The 14,053-nt window shown below is 37.5% G+C and overlaps 1 protein-coding gene across 1 annotated transcript; it reads right to left on the bottom strand.

Annotated features, from left to right (window-relative positions):
* Positions 1–742: 742 nt before the first annotated feature.
* Positions 743–5,075, bottom strand: LOC104213609 (putative glutamine amidotransferase GAT1_2.1). The gene is made up of 5 exons (XM_009763138.2): positions 4,887–5,075; positions 3,956–4,269; positions 2,749–3,168; positions 1,936–2,142; positions 743–1,098 (listed from the first exon to the last, which is right to left on the bottom strand). Exons 1-5 carry the CDS (start codon positions 4,972–4,974, stop codon positions 847–849), a joined length of 1,281 nt encoding a protein of 426 aa, XP_009761440.1. The 5' UTR covers positions 4,975–5,075; the 3' UTR covers positions 743–846.
* Between the last annotated feature and the right edge of the window lie 8,978 nt (positions 5,076–14,053).

Below are 14,053 nucleotides of genomic sequence, written 5' to 3'. Positions count from 1 at the left end.
ATGGGGAACAAACATAGGGAAAGAGAGGGAATTTTTCCTTAGCATTGAAGCATTCCCATGGTACTTTCAAGGAGGTACGACAGAAATGTTCTAAGCATAGGTAATACATAATTATGCAAGTCACTTAGCTTTGTTAGCATGATCAGATATACTTTGTGCTAGGGTACAATTTAAGCGCAAACTCATTCAACCTGTTCAATTCGTTAAATGTCAGATCACACATTAATTCACCTTATTGCTAAACTCAGCTCATCTCAATTCATCTAAAATCCGGCTGATTTTTAATACAAATTGATTCATGAGCAACTTTACTAAAATATCTTTAGAATATTTTTTTTATTTGATATGTTATATATGATCGTAACAAAAGAAAAAAAAAACTTATTTGATAGTTAAAAGAAAATAATACACATTAATTAAAATCGGATTTAGGCTATGACTCAAATTTTATCCTATCTTGGCCAAGCCCGTTTAAGCTCAAGTAGTGACGCGTCCATTATTGACTTTTAACTTATTTTGATTCGCTCAAAATCGGGCTAACCTATCGTCCACACCCCCTAGTTTGTGCAAATGACTTGGAGCAAATATTTCAACAAAGTCACTCTTGAATGCTTTAAAGCTTAGATTTCCTGCCTAGAAAAAGACATGAACCAACCAAAAAAACAAAAAAAGACAGGAAAGAAAAGAGTGAACTTACACTTTTGAACTATTTCAATACATGTGATTCCATAAAAGAGCAAAAGAAAAAAAAATAGTCAATTCATTGATGTAGCAAAAAGACAAGTACAGAAACTTGACAACAAAGCAATAGAACCAAGAACTCATACAGAAAGATCCAAAATTCATTCAAGAGGCAACTTCACTGACAATATCTTGGAGTTTTCTCTCTAATATTTCTGAACATATTTGTCCCATCATATTGTAAAATGACTTGAGATCAGATAACTGTTCTACCGACATTTTCGACATTACTTTTCGTGCTATACCCTCTCTTTCCTCATTCATCTTCAGTTTCTCTAAGTAGGAACATCCATTTCTTATTGTGGCTCCCATCTGAATTAACCTTGCTTCTTGTTGAATACTCAATGCTGTATTTGACTGCAATACGAAAGAGTCAGCATTTTAATTTTATGAGTTTTGAATTACAACTTTTAGTATTAATAAATATATTTTAAATTTAATATGTGTACGTATTTAATGAATTTCTTAACACAAATATACTATTTAAGCATATGTTTCTGAAACTGAATCCATATTTAGGCTTCTACCTTCGCCCCTGCTGCAACATTACATGATCACCAACAACTAAGTATATATGCAGTCGAGGTATTTTGGCTATATAAGTATGACTAGTTTCACGCATAGAACTATAGATTACTGATTTTTGCTCACTATAATAACAAGTTTATTTTTTTGTCACGTTAAAGTGACTAAACTTTTTTTACTGTAACAGTAATATTATAAAATTATCTTTCATCACATTAAATTAATTGTGTTCACCCGCTATAACAATATACTGACTAAACAATTCTCTATCATGATATTATAGAGTAATCAAGCTACGTGTGAATTGCGTAAAAATTACAGAGGACTAGAAGGTCAAATTTTCTAGTGTCTAGTAATTGTTTTTTTCTTTGTTTTATTTTATTTCACTAAAATGTTTTTTAATTGCTTTTCGTTTTATAAAATTTGGGTAGTCAACATATCTATACTGTGGATTCTTTTATTTTCTGTTATTTTGTATTATAAGTGGCGAAAATTTAACCTTTCAATCATTTGTATTCTCTGAACAATCAAGACATAATTAAATACTATTTTAATGCCACAATGGTTTTATGATTTTAAAACTATAGTCAGTAAGATCCAAATTAAATTCCCTATCCATATATGAAAAATTTATATCAATTTCATCTAACGGTTGTCAGAACGATATACCTCTAGGAACTCTGCTCCAGCATCTAAGTCAGATTCTTTAGATGAATGAATTTGATGGCCTCCTTCATATATATTCCTCGCAAGAGAGAAGCTTCTAACTATAATTTTCCTCTTTTTCTCCATTTCTTGATTAAGTTTTATGGGGTTTTGGACTGTTGTTGAGCTAGAGAGCTTCTTCTGATAAGCAACTACAGCTTTCACAAACTCCTGCAAATCACATTCAACTAAGTGTGAGTTTTCAGCACAAATCACTTAAGATTTAACTACTTAGATATATCAACAAGATAAATTTGCAACATTTCAATTGAACTTTAAGTTAATACCTCACATTTAATACTTGTCCAAAGTGAATTAATACCTACCCAAAAATTTAAACATTTCTATTGGGCAAATATAGGGAGGTAATGTGACGCTTGTAAAGATTAAGTGTGAAATTGATTTAAAATATAAAATGTTACCAGCTAAAACATGTCAAAATATACTGATAATGCAAAAAACTTTTAGTATGTAAGTTTAATCCTTATCATAAAAGGCAGAAAAGTTAAAAGCTATATTGTTCGGACTAAAAAAGGGCGGTCCGGTATGCTAAGCTTCCGCTATGCGCGGGGTTCGGGGAAGGGTCGAACCATAAGGGTCTATGGTACACAGTCTTACCCTACATTTCTGCAAGAGGCTGTTTATTGTTCGGCCTCTTTAAAAATATTGCCGCACTCGTGTCAAATTCTAAACAATGCACTATTTTTGAAGGAACTGACGCGCTTCAAGAATTTTCTTAAAGAGTCCGAACAACAAAGGTTAGAAATGTATAGAAACCTGATAAGCAAAGGTGCATCCAGGATAGTCAAACTCATCAGTATCTGATTGCCTCATTCTCTCTGGATGAAATTGAAGTCCCATAATAAATTTACCCTCCTCAGGATTATAAGCATCTGGATCATAAAATCCTTCAATTAAACCATCTGGTGAAAATGCCATAGGAACAAATCTCTGAGCTAACTTCTTAACTCCTTGGTGATGATAACTATTGACAAAGATCTCCATTTTGTCATATTCTTCTAAGGAATTCTTGAACCAATGGTGCAATGGTGTATTCTCAATAATCTTGACAACATGCCTATGACCATCATAATTATCATAATCAATGTGGATTACCCTTTGATTTTGAGGGAGGTTTCTTGAGAGTTCCTTCTCAATGTCTCTATAGAGAGTTCCCCCACATGCAACATTAAGTACCTGCAGAGAATTTAATCTTTCAGGACGTTCAAAGTTCTGAATTTTTCTATAAACATATATAGGTTGTTATCGGCAAATGCGAATTCAGGATTTCAATTAATTTGATGGGTTCAACTTTTAAGATCTTCAGGATTCAATTTATTGTACTGTTAAAGCTGTGAGTTCAGATCTAATATTTGTTAGAGATTTCTTAACAGGTTTTATATATATATATCTAATATCGAAAGTTATGGTTAAGACAAATCCGTAACCAGTAAGCTACATTTACCCCTAATTATCGGACTATTTATATCCTTGCTGTTAGCAAATTATCTGGTATTTGCGTTTGAACTCAGCTCGAACTTGCAATATAATATATGGTGACTTTAAACTATAGACAAAAGTAGGAAGATAAACTTGGATGTTTTTCTCTGACACGTGGAACGTTTACACAGTACTAATCGAGGAGATAGACCTTCGTGACTTTTAATAATATTGAAATTAAGAAAGTATTTTTTAGATCTCTTATGTCTAAGAGATAGATTTTTTTGTGTAAAAACAAATTTCCTATATGTAAAAAGAAAGATAGGGTCATAAAATTAAAAATAAGTTTGCAATAGGCCACAAAACCATTTAACCAGTACCAATCGCAGCTCTGTTAAAATCGGAGGCTAAACCGACCATTCGCTTCGCTAACAAGAAGGATATACGAATGACCCAAAAATATAACAGAGCATAAAATTAAGATATTTCGTATAGAAAATAGTAAATTTACACCTTTTTCCCTTAAGTTATACTTAGTATTTACCTGTGAGCCTCGGCATATTCCCAAGTAAGGTATATTTCTTTCTAGACAAAGCTTTGCTAATCTCAGCTCAATAGTGTCTTTTTCTTTGTCAATGGCTGTGTCACTAGCATGTTGTCTTCGAATTTCTTCTATTTCTTCAGCAGAGAGATTAGCTGGTTCGTCATCATATAGAGAAGGGTCTAAATCTTCTCCTTCACATAGAAGAACTCCATGAATTGGCTCAAAACTTTCCAATAACATATGGACCCCTGTAACTCTTGGAACAATTACTGGGACTGCTCCATAGCTTACTATTAGATCAAGATGATATTCTCCTGAGATTATATCAGAGAGAAATCGACATTAATTGTTACCCTATTTGCACAATATAATTTTTCTAATAGGGATTCAGGAAAATATAAAATTGCTAAATTCTAACCAGAAAATAAAAAATATGCAAGAACGTTACACCTAAAATTTGAACCTATAATCTAATGCAAAATATGAATTACAGTTGCTATTATACTAGAATTTTCCTTTTCGCCAGAGGAAATGCAACAATTTTATATATATGTACAAAATTATTTTTATCCTATCTGCACTAATATAATTTTTCGAACAAAAGAAAGGATAGCACGGTGTACTAAGCTACTGTCATGTGCAGGGTCAGGTGAAGGGCCGGACTGCAAAGGTCTATTGTATGAAGCCGTATCCTGCATTTTTACAGGATGTTGTTTTCACGGCTCGAACCTGTGACCTCCTGCTCACATGACACCAACTTTATCAGTTACTTCCCCTTTTATTCTAACAAAAGAAAATCAATTAAACCCCTTATGTCCACCTAGCTTCACTCCTGGGTTTCTTCTGACAGTAAAAGTCTAGCGAAATCCTTTAAAAATTTGATCAAATATAGCAATTGACAAGAAAATGAGCACCAAAAATAACAACGTACCAACAAAATCGACAAACTTGTTCTTGCGAACAGTTCGTCTAGAGACGATGAGGACACGAGGTAGGACTATAGAGAGCTCGGCAGCCATGGCAAGACTTGTAAAAATCTATATGCTATATGATCAATTGTTAGTGAATAAATAGTAGTATACACATAAATAATAAAGAAGATAAAGAGAAGAAGATGGACTGAAATTTCAGTTACATGAAGCTGCAATTTATAGGGATGAATTATGGTTAGAATATTAGAAAGTAGAGAGCTTAGGTGCGGTAAAGACGGATCCAGAATTTACATTTCGTATAGAAGCGGAGCTAGAGTTTCGGATGCGGGATCGATGGAACCCAATAATTTCAATCCAAACTTTATATTTGCCTTTAAAAATTCATTAAATATGTATAAATTATTAGTAATTTAAAATCCACTTACTTAGAATGAATAATATCTCGAACACATTAGTTTCAAATCCTGGCTCCACTTCTGATTTTGTGGGTTCAACCTTTAGAGTTAACATCAAAACTCATTATATTTTTGACGTTACAATTATTATAATTTTAACAATTTTTATATAAAAATTTATTTATTTTATTAAAAGTATTGGATTAAAACGGTAGATTTTGGTGGGTGGTTGAGTAGAAAAAGAGGAAAGTATAGGATTTAGGGCGCTCCGCCGCGTAAGTGCAAACGTAAACATGTATCGGTGAAGAGATGTAGGAGGTGTTAATTGTGGAGTGAGGGAGGGTTTAATAAGCTGTCTGTTTTTATTGCTTTGCATAGTATGTTGTGAAAATGCATATCTGATGAAGGTTTTTCTGAGACGGTTTAAAGCTGAGGATATAAATGCTGACCTGGCGCTGATCTGGCTTTGTCTATTTTCCCAACAACCTTTTATACACTGACTGTTACAAGAAAGAACAGTCATGGTCATTGAATATTTAAATATTCATGGTCATTGAATAGTCTTTTTAGTCGGCTTTTTTGTTCTTAATGATTTATTGCTCGTAAGTTTTATAGCGGACCTACCTTGCTAACACTAAGAATATTACATATTGTATATAATTACGCTTGCCTTCACTTAGAAACTATATGCCTCCTATTAAAGTGTTAGGCATGCTCCTGAAATTAGATTCCCTCGTTCTGATATGGTTTTGTCCATATACGGAATATGCTATTACTTAATTGATATTGTAAATAATTTTTATACTATCATGTCTCTTAGAATCCAATCATAGATAATTTTTTGTAGCTCCTATGAATTATTTGCCTAGAAAAAATAATAAATGACCAATTACATTAATTGTTATGTAGGTTATGCAAATTAAAAGGGTTTAATACTATCAGTGCATGGGTGTAAATTTTAAACAAAATTGTTGTCTCATTTTTGTTTCAAATAGAAGCCATCATCATGTGTCTGCGCTGCAAGAATTCGATGTGATAGTCCTATTTCTTTAATTTAAGTTACATGTGATTGAAATATGCTAAGATGACGGCTTGTATTACTTCTTCTGTCCCAAAATAAAAGCATCACTATTTGGACTCGGAGTCAAACAAATTTCATTGACTAGAATTCTTAAGATAAATGCAAATTTTCTTAAAAAAACTTCAAACTCGATATTCTATTTCATATCGAAAACTGACGACATTAATTATCTTGATCGGAACTCTGTCCTTGTAGCAAGTGAAGAAATATTAAATGTGTAAATAGAACTTTACTTGGGGAAGGCAGCATTAAGTAGGCATGTAGGTTCCAGGTCGTGAGTAAAATGAATGTGGTCGTAGGTATAGAGGAGATCTAAAATTTGAATTTTAAAGGTTCGGGATGCTACTAAATCGAATAATTACTTGAGTTACTCAGTTAATTGTATATTATTAATAGATTTTAAGCATAAAAATAAAATTTGAACGAAAATTACTGAATTCGACTGAACACATAATCAAATATGTGCATTCTGTATACGGTAGAAATCGGGGCTACCCGATATCATTCTTTGGTTGAGATAGGAATGTCACGTCAAAGAGCTAGGACGTTGAGTCCGGACCGAGGTCGACATCGATTGCGGCCAGAAAGAGGCAGACTTCGAGTGACATCGACATAGCTTGATAACGGAAAAGGCAAGATATTCGCGATTGGTCGAGGATCGTGGTGTGAATCTCGGAACGAATCAATCTACAACAGTTAATTAGATGTTAATATGGTTTCACACTAGCTATAATTAGAAGTGTACCTTATTTAGGACTCCTATATTATATAAAGAGGGATCTCATTCATTTGTAAGAATCATCATTGTTCACTGATAAGAATATATACACTCATTACTTCCCTGCTATTTCACTTACTGTTCATCAGAATTGCTTTATCATTTACTTTTGTTACTATCCCACCTCGAGACTACCTCAAGTCGAGGTCGAGACCTGGCTAACATACTGATTTGATTTATTTTATTATCTAATTTATTCGTTTATTTTCTTGCTTATCAATTGGTATTGGACGAAATCACATATCCTTAAAACCACAATATAAGTTTAATTGTTATCCAAATTTGAGGGTAAGCAGTTTGGCGCCCACCGTTGGGCTAAGGATAATAGTGAATGTTCGGTGCTGATTCTGATAAAACACATTATTTTACGCTTGTTCTTGTCAAGTATCTTTGCTCTCAGGTTAATGTCAACTCACAAAACGCACCCACACATGGTGAAGATGGTCTCGGGTTTCACGAGGAAAACCGCAATGTAATAGCTCCAGGAACCGAGGTGCCACAAGCTAATCTCGGGGGAGCACCGGTTGCCAATCCAGTTGATGTTAGTTCGCACGTTGCTTTAAATGTGGATCTAGGCGCGGACCCCGAAGGGAGTGTACACAGAGAAGGCTAATCTGGCGGCCAAGGTACACAAGGCAGAGGAGACGGATGAGTTAGTCTCCAGGTGATATTCGAGATGCTACATGCTCAACAGGCCGCTATTGCTCAATTACAAAATCAACATAGAACTCCGAGTGGGGTTGAGCCAGAAATCACTCGCCATACCGAGCCAGTGCCAGAAGGTCGAATGGTAACGAATCGGGGACTGATCCTGCAATAATGAAAACGCTCGAGGAGCTCACCAAAATAATTGAGTCATGAGAGAAGAAAATCGAAGCTAATGATAAAAAAGTGGAAACATACAACTCCAGAGTTGATAAGATACCGGGGGCACCACCAATCTTGAAAGGGATGGATTCGAAATAATTTGTATAAAAAGTCGTTCCCTTCGAGTGCGGCTCCAAAACCCATTCCAAAAATGTTTCGTATGCCAGACATATCTAAATACAACGGCACCACTGATCCCAACGAGAATGCAACCTCCTACACATGCGCCATCAAGGGTAACAATTTGGAAGATGATGAGATCGAATCTATTTTATTGAAGAAGTTCGGGGAAACCCTATCGAAGAGAGCAATGATTTGGTACCACAATCTACCACCAAATTCCATCGACTCGTTTGCCATGCTGGCAGAATCTTTGGTAAAGGCACATGCGGAGCCATAAAGGTTGCGATAAGGAAATCAACCTTTTCAAAGTAAGAGAGAGGGATAATAAAATGTTGAGGGAGTTTGTATCCCGATTTCAAATGGAACCCATGGAGTTGCCACCGGTCACAAATGGTTGGGCCGTTCAAGCTTTCACTCAAGGATTGAATGAACAAAGTTCGATAGCATCACGTCAACTGAAGCAAAATCTGATCGAATATCCGGCTGTAACTTGGGCAAATGTACACAATCGGTACCAATCGAAGATCAGGATCGAGGATGAACAATTAGGAGCTCCTTCCGGTTCAGTGCACCCGAACAGATCAGTCGCTAAAAATTAGAAGGACATCGATAGAGAGCCAAGATCGAACAAAGACCGGTATCAACGCCTATACCGCAGATCGCAATAGCAGTGGTCCGAGATGCAATCATGCCCGGAACGATCGGAGAAGCGATCGAGGACATAATTATAGGGGACTCATGAGCAAAAATGATTTTGACAAGTACACCGACCTTATAGAGGCACATCGATTATCGGAGTATAATTCTAGTGTTGATGCGTCAGGTATTGTATCAGTAATTGGAAGAATCAAAGACACCAAATGACCTAGGCCCATATAGATCAATCCTTCCCAAAGGAACCCCAATCTGATGTGCAAATGTCATGGCACATATGGTCACAGGACCGATGATTGCAGGCAATTGAGAGAGGAAGTAGCTCGTTTATTCAATGAGGACCACCTTCGAGGATGCTTAAGTGCTCGAGCCAAGAATCATTTCAAAGAAAGGGACGCCAACAAGAAAATTGAACAAGAAGAGCCACAACATGTAATTCATATGATTGTCGGAGGGGTCGATATTCCACAAGGGACAATGTTCAAACGCACTAAGGTATCAATTACTAGGGAGAAACGGACCCGAGACTATATGCCAAAAGGCAGCGTATCATTCAACGACGAGGGGGCTAAAGGAATTTCTCTGCCTCACAACGACGCTATGGTAATCTCTATCTTATTAAATAAAGTTCAAGTTAAGCGTGTTTTAGTGGATCCATGTAGCTCAACAAATATCATCCGATCAAGGGTCATGGAGCAACTCGGCCTACAAGATCAGATCGTGCCCACAGCTCGTGTCTTGAACGGTTTCAATATGGAGTGAAACAACTGAAGGAGAGATTATCCTATCGGTGAACATGGTTGGAACTATCCAAGATACCTAGTTTACGTAATCGAGGTTGGCATGAGGTCTAACGCCCTACTCGGGAGGCATTGGATCCACAACATGAGGGAAATCCCTTTGACTCTCCACCAATTGATAAAATTCCTGACGTCGGATGGGGTATAAATAGTGTACGGGGAGTAGTATGCTGCAAAAGAAATTTTCGCGGTCGATGAGGTAATACCAGTTTTTTGGCGCTATCAACATCGGAAGGATCAGGCATTAAAGGTAAACAGGAAGCCAAATAGCAATCACCGCTACCAGCCTCGACCGAATCGGAGAAGCAGAAAATGGAGGAGGAAGAGGACGATCTTTTTACCCCTCGAACTTTTGTTGTTCCCGAAGACTCCGACGCTACCAAGTCAATGGTTGAAGAGCTGGAACAGGTTATATTAATTGAGCACCTGCCCGAGTGAAAGGTATACCTAGGAACGGGGTTAACCCCCGAACTCAAGAAAAAACGTATTCATTTTCTTATTGATGACATAGATTGTTTTGCTTGGTCCCACTTAGACATGACAAGGATCCCGCCGGAAATAACAATGTATCGGCTAAGCCTGGACCTAAAGTTCAGACCGGTGAAATAGAAGAGAAGGCCCCAGTCCGAGGTAAAGCACACATTCATAAAGGACGAGGTAACTAAACTGCTCAAAATAGGGTCCATTCGGGAAGTAAAGTACCCTAAATGGTTAGCTAATGTAGTCGTAGTTGCTAAAAAAGAGAACATACTTAGGATTTGTGTAGATTATAAGGATTTAAACAAGACATGTCCCAAAGATTCTTTTCCATTGCCTAACATCGATCGCATGATCAACGCCACGACCGGCCATGAGATCCTTGGTTTTTTACATGCCTATTCCGGGTACAATCAAATTCAAATGAACCCGGAAGACCAAGAAAAGACTTCATTCATCACCAAGTATGGAACATATTGTTATAATGTAATGCCTTTCAGGCTAAAAAATGTTGGAGCTACCTACCAATACCTACTAAACAAAATGTTGGAAGAACAGATAGGTAAATCAATAGAGGTATATATTGATGACATGCTAGTTAAATCTCTGCGCGTAGAGGACCATTTGACACATTTGTAGGAAACATTCGAGATACTGAGAAAATACAACATGAAGCTCAACCTCGAGAAATGCACTTTTAGGGTCGGTTCGGGCATGTTCCTTGGCTTCATGGTATCAAATCGTGGAATTGAGATCAACCTTGATAAAATCAAGGCTATCGAAGACATCACCATCGTAGGCAGCGTTAAAGCTGTGCAAAGTATGACAGGGCATATAGCTACCTTAGGACGATTCATATCAAGATCGTCGGATCGGAGTCATAGATTCTTCTCTCTACTCAAAAAGAAGTACAATTTTGCCTGGAACCCGGAATGCCAACAGGCATTATAAGAATTGAAGCGATACCTCTCGAGACCATCATTTCTTCATACTCCAAAGGCAGATGAAAAACTCTACTTCTACTTGGCAGTCTCGGAGATCGTGGTAAGTGGTGTCCTGGTTCGAGAAAATCAAGGTACGCAATTTCTTGTTTATTATGTAAGTCAAACTCTAGGAAAAGCAGAAACTAGATATTCGCACTTAGAGAAATTGGCACTTGCGTTGATAAGCACCTCTAGGAAGCTAAAACCGTATTTTCAATGTCACCTCATATATGTTATTAACCATTTACCCACTTCGTAATGTTTTGCATAAGCCCGAACTATCGGACTGATTGGCCAAATGGGTCGTTGAACTCAGTGGGTATGATATCAAATATCAATTTGGAATGTCCATCAAGTCTCAATTTTAGCAGACTTCGTGGCCGATTTCACGCCAAACCTTGTACCCAAAGTCGAAAAGGAACACTTGTTAAAATCGGGGACATCATCAGGGGTGTGAACTCTTTTTACAGATGGTGCTTCGAATGTGAAAGGGTCCAGGCTAGGCATCATTTTGAGGCTTCCCACAGGAAATACGATTTGACAATCTATCAAACCCCTAAGTTGAATAACAATGAGGCCGAGTATGAGACCATGATTGCAGGCCTCGAGCTGGCTAAAATTTTGGGCGCTGAGGTCATCGAGGCCAAGCATGATTCACAGCTCGTGGTTAACCAGGTCAACAAAACATTCGAAGTCCGAGAAGATCGAATGCAAAGGTACTTGGATAAATTGCAGGTGACCTTACACTGGTTCAAAGGATGGACCCTACATCATGTACCTCGAGAATAGAATGGTGAGATCGATGCCCTTGTAAACTTAGGATCGTCAATCGAAGATGAGATTAGCTCAGGGACTATCGTCTAACTCTCGAGATTCGTGGTCGAAGAAGGTCACGCTGAGATAAACTCGACAAGCTTAACTTGGAATTGGAGGAATAAATACATCGAGTACTTGAAAAACGGAAAGATCACATTGGACCCTAAAGAATCGAGGGCCTTACGAACAAAAGTTGCTCGATTCACATTGGCTGAAGGTGGAATATTGTACAAGAGGGCGTTCGACGGACCATTAATAGTATGTTTGGGACCAGGGGACACCGATTATGATCCATGAAGGTACTTGTGGGAACCACTCCGGTGCCGAATCACTAGTTCACAAAATCATCAGCACGGAATACTATTGGGATAGTATGGAAAAAGACGCTAAGGAGTTTGTTCGAAAATGTGATAAATGCCAAAGGTATGCACTAATGACCCATCAGCCCGAGGAACAACTTCATCCGGTCCTATCCCTATGGCCATTCATGAAATGGGGGACAGATATCGTCAGCCCTCTTCCATCGGCTCCAGGTAAAGCTAAATTTATTTTGTTTATAACTGACTACTTTTCTAAATGGGTGGAAGCACATGCTTTCAAGAAAGTCAGAGAAAAAGAACTTATATACTTAATCTGGGATCACATCATATGCCGATTCGGGATACCTGCTGAAATCGTATGCGACAACGGAAAGTAATTCATCGGCAGTAAGGTAACAAAGTTTCTTGAAGAACATAAAATAAAAAGTACCTTATCAACACCATATCATTCAAGTGGAAACGGACAGGCCAAGTCAACGAACAATACTATCATTCAAAATCTAAAGAAAAGATTGAACGACGCCAAGGGAAAATAGAGAGAAATTCTACCCAAGGTTCTTTGGTCATATCAAACAACATCGAAGTGCAGTACATGGGAAACCCCGTTCTCCTTAGTATATGGCTCCAAAGCCTTAATTTCGGTCGAAGTCGGGGAACCTAGTGCCAGATTTTGACATACAACGAAAGAATCAAATCACGAGGCTATGAATACTAGCCTCGAACTATTGGATGAAAAACGAGAAGCCGCACTAGTTCGGATGGCTGCAGAAAAATAAAGAATCGAGAGATACTATAATAAAAGAGACAACCTTCACCGCTTCAGAATTGGGCACATAGTCTTAAGGAAAGTCACCATCAACACTCGAGACCCTAATGAAGGAAAAGTCGACCCAAATTAGAAAGGACCCTATCAAGTCCTCGATATCGTTGGGAAGGGATCTTACAAACTTGGCACAATGGAGGGCGAACAATTGCCAACCAATTGGATATATCACTCCTCAAACGATATTATTGCTAAGGTATGACTTTCTCCCTTTTCATTTGTATTTGGTAGTAGTATATGGAAGGTGTTCGATCAAAGACGTTGAAGAAGCTCTTCAACACGAGGACCTTAGGTTTCAAAGCACGTGTTGCACTTTTTTCCCTTAGAACGGTTTTTATCCCAAATGAGTTTTTCCGATGAGGTTTTTAATGAGGCAACAATTATATGTGCTACCTGGGGATAATTCAACAGTATCCGAGGCTTCTCTACATTCAACCTCGAATACTAGGGGGCATCACCCTCGAATGATTTATTTTTAAGGGAAAATACTTCGTGTCAAAAAGGACTCGATAGGGAAACTTGTAATGGGCCAAAGTGTCAAACGAACCGTGTCCATGTAGATTGATTGAGCCCCAATGGCAAAACATGTACGCATGTATAAATTATTCAAAGAATCATTTTTCCTTATCAAATAGCTTGTGCCTCAAAGAAAATTTTCTACTATACAAGCTCCATGCTTATTATTTTTTGTGAAAAATGGCTCAAGGGCCAAGTACATCTATACCTCGAACGGTAAATGGCTCAATGGTCAAGTATAAATACATCTTGAATGGTAAACCCCCTTACTCGGGGACTGCTGTTCGGAAATCAACATGTTCGAATTACCTAAAAGACCTCAAAGAGACACCCCTCTATTTATAGCCAAGGCTATTATTCTCGGGGACTAACACTTCGATCAAATTCAAAGTATTATTGGGAAAATAAGACCAAGAGTCACACACGAAGGCTACGGCCAATCTAACGCGGCTTAGAGACGTGCAAACCCCGCAATAAAAATAAGCCTTCGAATTCTCTAAAAACGGTTAAAAAGGGCTACCCTTGGAAAAATA

Source organism: Nicotiana sylvestris, chromosome 9, assembly GCF_000393655.2.
Source record: "Nicotiana sylvestris chromosome 9, ASM39365v2, whole genome shotgun sequence".
Lineage (NCBI taxonomy): Eukaryota > Viridiplantae > Streptophyta > Magnoliopsida > Solanales > Solanaceae > Nicotiana > Nicotiana sylvestris.
This window is presented reverse-complemented; position numbering and strand designations above follow the sequence as displayed.

Excerpts from the sequence above, each read along its gene's own strand:
- LOC104213609 (XM_009763138.2), bottom strand. The coding sequence starts at position 4,974 with ATGGCTGCCGAGCTCTCTATAGTCCTACCTCGTGTCCTCATCGTCTCT. Across the intron at positions 3,169-3,955 it reads GAATATGCCGAGGCTCACAG|GTACTTAATGTTGCATGTGG; the intron begins GTAAATACTAAG and ends AATTCTCTGCAG. Across the intron at positions 1,099-1,935 it reads CTGGAGCAGAGTTCCTAGAG|TCAAATACAGCATTGAGTAT; the intron begins GTATATCGTTCT and ends TTCGTATTGCAG.